The following is a 12,547-nucleotide window of genomic DNA, read 5'->3' as shown; positions in this document are numbered from 1 at the left end:
TTTGTTTGATGCTGATTTTGTAAGAATTATTAATTATCAATGACGGTTATGTATTTAAGGTTTGTTATTCCCAAGTCATTTCATCAATGTCAGTGTACCCTACAAGCAGACAAAGAAGTGCTTGATATAATGATTTCCGCCTTCATTCTTTAGGATACAATGGACAGATTGCGAGAACGGAAAGATGAGTTGAAACGAGAAGTTTCATCTTTACGTGAAGACCTTGCCGAGTCCCAGAAGGCTCACAGGTGAATGTTGTACTGAAACAACACTTATGTGTATGAAAGCTAAACTGTTTTACAAAGGCCTTTCTCAAGCTCTGAATTTTTTTTTTTCACTTTAAAGATTCAGCCTTTTTCACTTATTGTCACCATACTCAAAGTATCAGTTTGATCATCTGAATCTGCATCATGGCAAATGAGATGTTATCATGTGTTTCGGTCATTATTTTCAACAACAGAGTGCTTGAGCAATTTTCTTGACTTTACAATCACAACAGATGTTTGATTGGCATTTAGAAGTGCATTGCATAATACAAGACACTTGATATGGATGTGCAACTTCTTTATTATTTGCACACAGTATTTCTGGGTTAATACTGAATAGTATGGGCTAAAACCTGAGCTGAATGGGAACCAGGGTGACTTCCTTCCCAATGCCTTGTGCGCTAACTGATTTCTGTGCAATAATGGTGTTTGCCCAAACATGCTGTGCATCACAGTCACCTATTATTGTATGTCCCAATTTCTGTCACTGTATTCCCTTGGCGGGGTTCAATCTATGTTAATTCACTCTATTGTAAACATGTTAATGAAATATTGAATTTTGGATTACCTGTCGCCAGTCTCGCAAGGAGCTTTCACCATTACATCACAAAGAATTGATGATCAGTTATTCTTGATTTCCATTTTGTCTGTTTACAATAGATGTACATGTACTATTCTCAGGTTTATCAAACATGTGGGTTTTCTTGTCATCTTGAGGGAATATTTGATGGAAAATTTGTTTTCCTTATACATGTACCTCATTTTACAAGCGATCATAACACTAAGGTGATTATATCCCACATACTTTAACATAGACGTACAAGAGTCATAGCGCAACTTTGTGAAATGGCCCCTGAAGGGCCTCTGTTCCACAAAACAGCCTTAATGCTACAATGATCCCAAACCTGTATTAAAGAACTGGGCCCAGAAAGCCAGCGTCACTCATATGAATATCTTGATAACAACAACAGATGTTTTTCAGCATTTTGAACACACGCTGGAAGGAGAAATCTGCTGTGATTGGTCAGCTTGAACACCAGGTGTCTCAAATGAAGGAATCATGGGAAGGCAAAGAGGAGAAGCTGATGGGAGAAAGAAACAAGGCCATCGAAGCGGCAAAGTTAGTTAGGCTCATTGCTTCTTGTACCTCGTTTGAATAGGTTTTCTTTGTTCTTTAATGATGCACTCAGAAATATTCCAGCTATTTGACAGCAGTCTGTAAATAATCAATGTGGGTCAGACAATCTGCCAAATGTTATTTACTAGACCAGACCAAGTCTACAACAATTGCCTGTTGGAGCTGATGACAGTCATAACAGTTTACTAATACGGGGGTGGTTTGATTGGAAATTTGTCATTCCTGCAAGAATTATTGGTTCCTTACTGTCAACTTGCTGCCATAAACCATTCAAAAAGGTTTAAAACATTGTTAGTCACTGGAAGTACCAAACAATGTAAGGTGTCACAAAGTCCTGTGACCCTCTTTCGAGCCCTATTTCATTGACTTTGCTATATCTTCTTGTCACAGATGTGAAAGTGATAAGCTCAAGGTCACTCATACAGGCAGCGGGCACCTGTACAAGAGGACCATGGCAAGATGACTATCATAAGCCTGTGTTAGAGAATGAAAGTTACAACTGTCCTGGTGCTAAGATTGTTTATTGCGAGGGATATTACAGTAAAATAAAGTTTGTAAGATTCCTATGTAATGATCTATGCAGTTTTATGCCAGAAAGCAGTAATTCACTGTTGTTTGTTGTCTAGCTTGGCCATAGAGAAGCTCAGAGGTATGGATGATGCATTTCGCAAACAGCTAGAGGCAAAGGAGAAATCACACCAAGAGGAGATAACTCTTGTTAAGGAACAAAAAGAACAGGAAGTGCAAGAAGCAAACAGAAGGGTATGACTGGCTCTCAAACTGCAGTTATCTCCCTCTAAAAGAATCTGGGGACATATTGTATAGAACCATGTTAAATGTTAATAGTTAATATTGAAAGGTTTTGGATGTTGTTATTGGGGTTTGTTATGAATAGAAACTGTTGAACTATCTCCTGGGAATAGTTATTGCCTGATTTGTCAGCTTCAGTTCCCTTCCAAGCTTTGGCTGAGTTTAGATATGTCTGAATATTTTGATGATCGATAGTATCATGGTGAGTATTATTTGTACCAGTGCTAAAATAAAGACCTGAGATGGTCATAGCACTGCTACATAATGTTCCAAGCCATAATCATTGACTTTCGATTGACTTTCACTGCCACTCCATTTGAAAGATTTTCTGCTGGATAGAAAGTGACCCTATGTTTGCAATAAGCATATAGTTCTGTAAAATCATTTTGCCACATTTCTAGTCTCATGATGTCTTGTCTTCTGTTCACACCAGGTGGCGCTAGTGGAAAATGAGATGCGCGAGTTGCTGAGAGAGACTGAGAGCAACAAACGTGCTATGGAGGAAAAGGTCAAACGTTTGACTCATGCTCTAGGAGACCTCCAGTCTAACCTCTTCTGAAGGTGAAGGTCACCAACCTTGATGACCTTGGAACAAGAATGAAATATCCCTGAAACAACGGAAGCCTGAATCATATGATACCAGCTTCTGTCTGTATTCTTGGTTACTGTAGATCTGATTGCTCTAGCTTTATAAAGGGGGTATAACCTTAGTGACCTTACAGGTGGATGGCTGGGAGTCGACACATTGCCCAGCGTGGTCAACACTGACCTCTTCTCCAACTACAGCTAGCTGAAGAATAATGCTGATGAGTACAGAGTAAAGATTGCATAGACAAAGGACTGTGATAAGCAGCATGGCCATGATGTGCAGGGTTAATGTAGAGATTCTACTGCCACTTCTATCAACCTTATAATGTTCCAGATTTTGTTGTGTGTCACAATCATAGTAGGGGTTGCTAAGAAATAGGCTTCACAAATTAAAACCTTGTTTGGAACTGAAGCAGGGCCTACAGTATAGCAAGCAAATGCTTTAACCGCTGGACCATCTACCCAGTGCCCAAACCATTTCAGCGGTATGTTTTAAATAGACCCAGGTTTGATTCCCCACATGGATACAATGTGTGAAGTCCATTTCTGGTGTCCCCTGCCATCATATTGCTGGAACATTGCTAAAAGCGCCATAAACCAAACTCATTCATTCTTTCATATCTCTTCCCACATCTGAAAAGCTCAGTCACCCTTTATGGCATTGTATGAGGAACCCTGGGCCACCACATACTCCATGTGTTTGCCTCTAGCTGTTTATTTATAAATCACTTTTATTAACTTTACCTCTGTTCAGTTCCCCTTTTGATTTGTATAATCCTAGTATGTTTCCTCACATTGAATTGGTTTGTTTGATTATTTCAGACATTAGTCAAATTTTACAGCTCACTGGTTCATGAAATATATTTATATGTGATTATGTGTGAACATGTATTTGAAGCACTGTACACTCAGATACCTTGTTTTTCTGATATTTCTGAATATTTAGATCAGTTGAAAGGTTTGGGATGAAAATAGAATTGTAAGTAGAATGATCACAACAAAAGTTTATGTTGATGGTTGTTTTTTGTACCTTATTTTCTCTAATAAGTGCTCGGGTCTTTCTTTTAACAATATTTGAAAGTTATTGGGCAATTTTGTAAGAGAACTGGCGTTTATATTTCAACAAGAATATTGCAGAAGATACATCCATAATAAAAGAGTCCCACATCTGATATTGAATACCAAATATGTCTGTACACATAGAAACATTTTTACAGCCAAAATCTTGATAAACCTCTTGACTCTTGCCATGGGTCAAGTACTGAAATTATTATTGTTATACTAACATTTGTACAGTGCCAAGGAAAGCCAGCACAGCTGTTCAAAGGTGCTGTGTTTTTCCCCTCAGTCACTGGATGTCATCTCAATGGCATGCCATATTATCAGTCTCAACTCCCTGGGATCATACAAGTCTTGCAGCCAGTACGCACACCAAGTTAATGTGACTTTCCCATCCTTACAGGTACCCATTCACAGCTGAGTTAAATTGACATTGAGTCATAGTGCTTTGTTCAAGTTTACCAGTTTTATTAATTTCAGGAAGAGGGGGGATTATTGTAATAAACTAATGGTTATTGTGTTTGGTGCTGTTTCATCCGTAGTGCTAACTGAAATATTTTGCTTATCAGAGACTTGGCACTTATTAGAGGAACTACAATGTACTGTAACTTGCCCAATAGGAAGACAATATAACATCCAGTAGTTCTCTGCACTCAAATTGAATGGAGAATACAGAAGAGTGGCTGTCTTGTATGAGTTCACTGTTCTGTACAATATAATAATCCAAGGAGTACAAATAGTTGTATTAGGTATTACCTCAGTTTCTTCACAATAAATACCTCATTCCTTTTTTGTTGTTTGTTCTAGATTGCCTTGTATAACTATAAATCATGTAGTACACACAGAATCTTAAACAATTCCTGATACAGACAAGGTCATGAGTGTTTCTGTATTTTTTATTTATTTTTTTTAAATAGTCCTGATGGGAACCCAGTTAAAATTATTTTTCCTCCAAAATTTTGTTCCCCATGAGATGTTGCGAGTGTCAAATCCTAGGAGATATCGTTTTGACAGTAGATTTTGGACAGTGCCCTGACAATGCTATGGCATCATGAACTTTATGACATCACAATGCTATGACATCGCTGCTCTGCAAGTATAATGGCAGTAGTGTGTTCAGAGATGTACATTTTTCATTGAAAACGAAAGAATTGTGGTTTTAATGCTAAATAGAATCTCACCTTGTGCCTTCTGACATCAAACATATCATGATAAACGTACAAATTGTAATGTTATCAACTTGTGATGATATATTTCATATCAAGTGACACACAGATGGTACTTAAGGGCTAAAGGTGTTATGTTGGCCAATTTCCAGGTCTTAGTATTTGAGGTCTTAGTGAGTATTTGAGGCGTGGGAATTCATTTGGAACCAACTGCGTTTATCAACACTATAAATACAAAAGCAAACCAAAAGACATGGGTTTTACTCGCTCTCCTAATCAGAGTTCCTTGCGATGAGGATAGAACCCCTGCCACTGGCCAGACAAATGTGTAGACCCCAATAAGGCAGACGAACGCACAGGTGCTTGAGTGCATATTTTACTGCCGCCTCTTTCAATTTCTTTCGCAGTCCTCTCAGAAACTGAGAGGTCATATGTGTGTTTCGATGTTTACCCTGTGCATGATATCTTCTCGTAAAGTGTAATGTGTAAATCATTTTCAAAGGAAATGTTTGTTCATCAGGCCGCAGATTAGAGATGTTTATAAGAGGTTCCAAGTTATATTTCCCCATCGCTGGATCAATCAGTCATGAAAAAACATCAGTGTTTTTGTCTTCTGGGGAATGGTGATTGATCAGAGCTTTCTCCTCGCAATTAACCTTATGGTGAAAATATATGTACCGAATTAGTTTAAAGGACATTCTATTAGCAGGTGAATGAGTGAGTGGGTTTAGTTTTCCGACGAACACCGCTATATGGCGGCGGCCTGTAAATAATCAAGTGTAGACCAGACAATCCCATGATCAAGAACGTGATCATCGATCTGCGCAATCGGGAACAGATGACAATTGTCAGCCAAGTCTGCGACCCTGACCACCCGATCCGTTTGTTGCCTCTCACGACAAGCATGGTTTAGTGAAGGCCAATATTCTAATCCGATAGCAGGCCGTACCTACAGACTTCCACATTTCACGTGGACTTTATGATTGTTTATCAGATGGCTGTAAAACATTTATGTGTACCCTCTCACTCGAAAATGTCGATTGTTTTTTTCCTAAATATAGTAAAATATTTTCATACAAATATTCTCGGTGTGTGTGTGTGTGTGTGTGTGTGTGTGTGTGTGTGTGTGTGTGTGTGTTTCCATAATTAGATTTGCACATGACTCTAAGGTAATAATTAATAGTTAAACTGACAATGTCTAAAAAGTATAAATATCCGATATGCTAGTCGTAAAAGGCGACTAACAGGATCGTACGACCAGGCTGTCTGACTTGGTTGACACAATCATGTCATCGTAACTCAGTTGCGTAGATCGATGTTCATGATGTTGATCATTGGGTTGACTGGTCCAGAGTCGATTATTTACAGACCACCGGCATGTTGTTGGGGTATTGTTGAGTGCAGCGTAAACCAAGCCAACTAACAAACCAACAGACTGGCGTCTTTCCAGTCTGTTTATTTATCCTTGCCTCTTCAAGGATAAAACTACTCTGCATTCAGTAGAGACGCTGCATTCGGTAACCAGCGCCGTCACGTCTGTTGAGTCACGCGGCTGAAATCCCGCATTATTACGTGACATCGTGACGAAAACACTTGAAGTTAACCTAATATGACCTCGGCATGCTGTCAATTGTTACGTTTTGCGTGATACAGGCCAACGGAACCCCACAAGTGCATGTTTTGGACACTTTTAGTTGTGCTGAAAGAAATGTCACCTGACGTCCTTCATTTTTTTTAACGCGAGCATGCGATATCATAATCCGCGAAATATATACGAGGGACATTGGCGGCTCTTGAAATTTCAAAATAAGATCTTACACCCGTGAAGGTCCGGGGCTGAACGGGTCTTCCGTCACCTAAGCTACAGGTTGACCAACAGGATCGGGTGGTCAACATCGCTGACTTGGACTACACATGTCGTCGTGTCCCAGTTGCGTTGACCAGTGCTCATGCTGTTGATCACTGGATTATCTGGTCCAGACTCGGTAAATTACAGACCTTGCTATATGGTTGGAATAGTGCTGAGCGTGGCAAGCAAAGAAAACATGATTGCTGAGACAACAGCGTCCATCACAATGATGCTTTTGTCGATGGCGTTGTGTTAATAATCAGTTCGAATGAACCAGTTCATACGGATATCTGTTACTATTTATATACTCATGGAAACGAGTAAGGGAACACGTGAAAATTCAAGTGTTCCTCCATTCATCTCCAGAATTTCACTCACAATACAATGCTTACCTTGTGAAGAAATCAGTAGAAAAATAGAGGAACACACATAATTTCTGTGTTCCCTTGTACCTTTCCATGAATAGACCCGTGAAGGTCCCGGGGTAGAATAGACCTTCAGCAACTTATGCTTGTCATAGATGGTGGCCCCGTGAAGGTCCCGGTGTAGAATAGGCCTTTGCCATAAAAGGCGACTCTGCTTGTCGTAAGAGGCGACTAACGGGATCGGGTGGTCAGGCTCGCTGACTTGGTTGACACATGTCATCGGTTCCCAATTCCGCAGATCGATGCTCATGTTGTTGATCACTGGATTGTCTGGTCCAGGCTCGATTATTTACAGACCGCTGCCATGTAGCTGGAATATTGCTGACTGCGGCGTAAAACTCAACTCACTCACTCCTTTCATTTATTCAATCATAGCCTAGAAGTTCAATGGTCGGACCGAAGGCCTGCATTCTACTTCCCATATGGGAAGATCTTTTATTCCGATACTGTATAGTTCCCTGCATCAAATACACCTCCACAGATAGTTTCTTATCAGCCGGGAAGGTCGGACATCCTTGTGAAAGCGTTCGCTCGTCATCCCAAGAGCGGGTTCGATTCCCAACATGGGTACAATGTGTGAAGCCCATTTCTGGTGCCCATGCCGTTGTGTTGGTAGAAGCGACGTAGGAGCATATTCACGCATTTCACATCCTGGCATTCCATTCCAGTGACCAAGGGTGTCACGTATATGTAGTTTTCAGACAATCATAATTCTTCCATGACTTAAGTAAATACTGGCATTGGTTAATTAAAGTCATTCATAGATATATAAAATCTACACACACACACACACACACACACACACACACACACACACACACACACATATATATATATATATATATATAAATGCTGCTCACACTTTGCTAAGGGTCAAATCATGGATACAAGAGAAAGCTATTATATAGTAAGTAGGTAAGTATGGATCCTAGGTTTCAGTATGTCATTACATCATGTGGATCCCACACCTGCTATTGACATGTGTTAGTTATGGACTCGGTATAAATATACGTTCAAGTAAAGCTGTGAAAGTTTATGATCCTTAGCAAACTGTGAGTGGTATGGTGTGCGAATTACAATGGCAGTAAAATGACGCGGCAGTACACATATACACACTGTAACATAAGCAGTACTTATTATACTATATTAATGAGACTATTCACCTTGTTGTGACTAAGATCTAGCTTCCAAGTTAGGCCTAAGATGAAGATCATATAAAATGTCAACTTCTGCGCTATTCTGTGCCCACGTCAAGTGATGAACTTGATTGAACAGTATTCTGTCCCTGTCACGACGCGTCAGGTTGATGTAACAAAGAAATCCACGAACATGCCTGAGGTTCTAATCAACCTAAAAACATAATCAGGGCGATCATGATTCCAAGCCATGATTAGGAGGTGGCTGATACACCCAGAGACCATATAATCTATTATATGGTCTCTGATACACCTAAGGGCGCAACTCTGCTTTGCAAGACCCGTGAAGATCTGGCTTAGATTTGATCTTCAGTAACCCATGTCGTAAGAGGCGGCTAATGGGATCATGTGATCAGGATTTATTGACACATGTCATCGGTTCCCAGTTGAGCAGATCGATGCTCTTGGTGTTCTCTGGTACAGACTCAGTTATACACAGACCGCCGACATATACATGGACCATTGTTGAGTGCGGCGTAAAACTAAAGTCACTCACTGCTCTGCAAATCGCTGTGGCCGAGTATGACCCAGTGGTTACCGCTCACTGGTCAGTAGAAACAGAAAATCTCAGTGTCATTTTTGCCGTTGTTAGAAGGATTCGATTGCTCAAGTCGCGTGGCTACGTGACCACATTACTGTATGTCTTTATAACAATAAGTAAACTGAGTTCCTTCATCAGACATATGCGTACCTATCACGCAACCGGTCGATTAGGCTTCCTGTCGGCAACATGCGGAACCAAACTATTGTCTGCTTGATATAGTGTAGTAGTGAACTCGACCATGGACTTACTGTAGTCTAGGGTTGTTCGCCTGTCAATACTGAAAGTGTTATGGTTCTGTTGTTGACAGTCGTTGCGACCATGTACGAGGGAGAACTGGTTTTGTATAAAGTTAATTTTAAACATGTCGGTTAAAAGGGTTGACTGTACCAAATGTCTTGTACTTGTACAAGGAATGAGTGAGGAGATGGATAAGTTTAGTTTTACGTCGCACTCCTCCATAATCCAGTAAAGGAGTCTGGACAACACAATCCGGTGATCAACAGTATGAGCATCGATCTTGATTGATCGATGAAACAGGAGTCAAGTCATGGAGTCTGTCCATGTACCCGAACCCGTTAGTCGCCTGTCATACAAATTGCACATGCTTCGCCCTAAAAATCACCATCAGTGGTATTGGTGGTTTAGCTGTAATAGCATAAACACAACGCCCCTGTCGGAAGCAGTGTCCATAATACTTTAAGCACCATGGGCCATCTTCAGAAATTTATCGGATCCGTTCCGTGATTTGTCGGTCGCGTCCTGAAACTCACACGTCTAAACATGGCATCACTGGAAGGAGCACCCGTCTCGGTGACTTTTGTTTTTAGTTTCGACTATTTAATCTTTATAACTGGCCACCTCTGACCACACGTGTTGAAGGAAATTTACCATCTTTAAATTCTCTATTATTTCTGGTCATACTATATCGACATTTATACAAACAATTTCATTTGCACATCGAGCATGGAGCATGTTATTTATATTTTTTAGCCGATTGGGAGTGCGAATAGTTCTAAGTAGCTTATAGCAATATGTTTGCGATACCAAGACAGTTGATATCGGACACAAATTGTATCACCGAGGAGAATCGAACCGGGTCTTGTGCGTGCCTAGCGGACTGTTTAGCTGTTAGTATGGGTAGGAATCTGATGTAAACTGGTTCCTTGTCCCTTGACTGCTACAACGTAAATTGGATTACAGTTGGCTTTCAGTAGTCCATGTTTGCTGAAAGAGGTCACTAACGGGGTGTACTGGTAACCGTGTGGATTTACATACTATCTGACATTGCATTCTCATTGCGCAGATGCTTATATTGTCAGTCAATGGATTGCCTGGTCCATCTGCACACGTAACTATCAGACATTAAATATTGTTTACAGGCCGGCCATAAGACACCTATTACATCACATTCAGTGGTGATTAGTCATTATTAGTGAAATTCCCATGGACTTGCATTTTAATTAACTTTTGCAAGAATAATTTTAATAAATTTTCGGTTGAATTGCTTTCAGTGTGTATCTACCAGCTGGGAAATAATCTCAGCTACATACACAGAATTTCCATTCACTTTTCCGATGATTATTACAAAAGCTGCAACTTTCTAAACAACCTATATTAGATATACCAATCAGATTTAACATGGTTGTCCATGGAACAGATGGAAGTTAGATGTACTTGTAGTGCTTAATCAGATGTCGAATTATGTACACGTATAAAATGTTTGCAGATTATTAAAATACAATGACTAATACACAATTTATTTAAATTATTCTTGCAACAGTAAATAACACGTGAGTCTAAGGTATATTTCGCTAATGATGACAGACCTATGGCAAACTACTGTATATTTCACATCCACAACATATGCATCGCAGAATTTCTCAAACAGTTGAGTATCAAATGATAATTGGTCTTTGTCACCAATATCAAACGTGCAGGTGAAATCAAGCAAAATAATTTAGGATTAAAAACGAACGCTGTGCTGTGAATAATAAGATTTTATATTCTGAAGTATTTTCTCAAATTTGGAGAGACCGATGCATTTTCTCAATATTTTAAGAATATACTTGGAAAGAATTAGGGAACAGAAAAAAAGATTTATTACAATGATTGGGTAACTTGGCAGAATTTCTGTCTAGCGCGACATTAAATGTCTGACAAAATCAGGCGTAACTATTTATCGACATTTATACTTCCATTGGTTACTGTGGCAAAAAAAACCCCCAAAGACAAATAACAATACGGAATAACAACAGTGAGTATGTTTCTGATGAAAACATCACACACAGATGTGTGCAAACGATCCCTGGTTGAGTTTCCTTCAGTTTCCGGTATCGGCCAACACATAGCTGATCATTTCTTAAAGGTGAATGTCGTTGGAATAGGAGTATACAGCGTTTATCCTACTCTTGTGCTCACGGTTTCAATGTTATGATGTAGATTTTGCCTATGTTTTACATATATTTTAGGAAATTAATACCATTATTCGTCATTTACTGTTAAATATGTACATACTAAGTCTTATATATAAACCATGTACGTGTATGGTGCCATACATGTATACTTAACATTATTTGTATATAAACTATGCCACGTACTCATTTGTGTAAAATGAACACTGCTATTCTGATTCAGGATTGTGTTAATTTTGTTCATTTTGGGAAATATACACTTTAATATAAATACGAAAAAGTCCAGCATTGAATATATTGTGGTTTGGTTTGAAATGTTCTTGCTGAAACACTTTAAATTGATTCCATACGCCCGTAGCCTCCTTGACACAGTCATTCGACTCACTGGGTGAAGGAGTGCTGTTGACGCGATTTCTAACTTCCTCAAGTGGTGGTCTTCCTGCGCAGTTGTCATCCAGGGTCTGAGGTCTGTCTGAGGTCTGACCAGTCTGTTGGTAACGCCGACGAAGGTTCTTTTGCCCATCAGCATATATCGAATGTATGACGTTTTGAATTCCCATGCAAATCCACTTAGTGCCTTATTTATTTTGTTCAGATATCTGCTATGCCACACTTTCTGGAAAAATGTCAATTAAAAGGAACATCACCGTGCAGTAATTTTACTGGTATACAATAAACTAAACGCCAAACGATACGTTACCCTCCAACCTTCGAATTACTTAAAATTATCAAAGATATGTCAGAAGGTAATAGTTTAAAGAAAGAAAAGCTTAACAACACAACTTTACGCAAAGTACGAATAAAATCGTCAAATGCATTAATGTTCAGGTGAAATGCATCTTTTTTCAGAAGAGTTTTATTGTCTTCTGTGTGTGACGTGTGAGTACAAAACTGACAAACTTTATGAATAAGAACTTCTTTATTGCGAGACGGTTTAAAACAGATTCTTGTAATGTCCTGCTTGACAACGTTACAAGAATCTATATCGAAATGTCGCCCTCTCGTAATAAAGAAGTTGTTACCCGTAAAGTTTGTATATTTTGTAGTTTAATTTCATATTTTCGACTATGCCGAAATAAACTCATTATAGTGGTT

At 39.3% G+C, this 12,547-nt stretch overlaps 1 protein-coding gene across 1 annotated transcript in view; it reads left to right on the top strand.

Moving 5' to 3' along the window:
* The window catches only part of LOC137257987 (leucine-rich repeat and coiled-coil domain-containing protein 1-like), a 489,406-nt gene extending 484,756 nt beyond the window's left edge, over positions 1-4,650 (top strand). Inside the window, exons 24-27 of the mRNA XM_067795512.1 lie at positions 154-248; positions 1,249-1,386; positions 2,031-2,166; positions 2,648-4,650. Coding sequence (XP_067651613.1) covers positions 154-248; positions 1,249-1,386; positions 2,031-2,166; positions 2,648-2,773 — 495 coding nt within the window. The 3' untranslated portion in view covers positions 2,774-4,650. The remainder of the gene's footprint in view (positions 1-153; positions 249-1,248; positions 1,387-2,030; positions 2,167-2,647) is intronic.
* Positions 4,651-12,547: the final 7,897 nt, after the last annotated feature.

The sequence above is a fragment of the Haliotis asinina genome, chromosome 12, assembly GCF_037392515.1.
Source record: "Haliotis asinina isolate JCU_RB_2024 chromosome 12, JCU_Hal_asi_v2, whole genome shotgun sequence".
Taxonomy (NCBI): Eukaryota; Metazoa; Mollusca; class Gastropoda; order Lepetellida; family Haliotidae; genus Haliotis; species Haliotis asinina.
The sequence above is the reverse complement of the archived record's forward strand: the minus strand, read 5'-3'. Positions and strand labels throughout refer to the sequence as shown.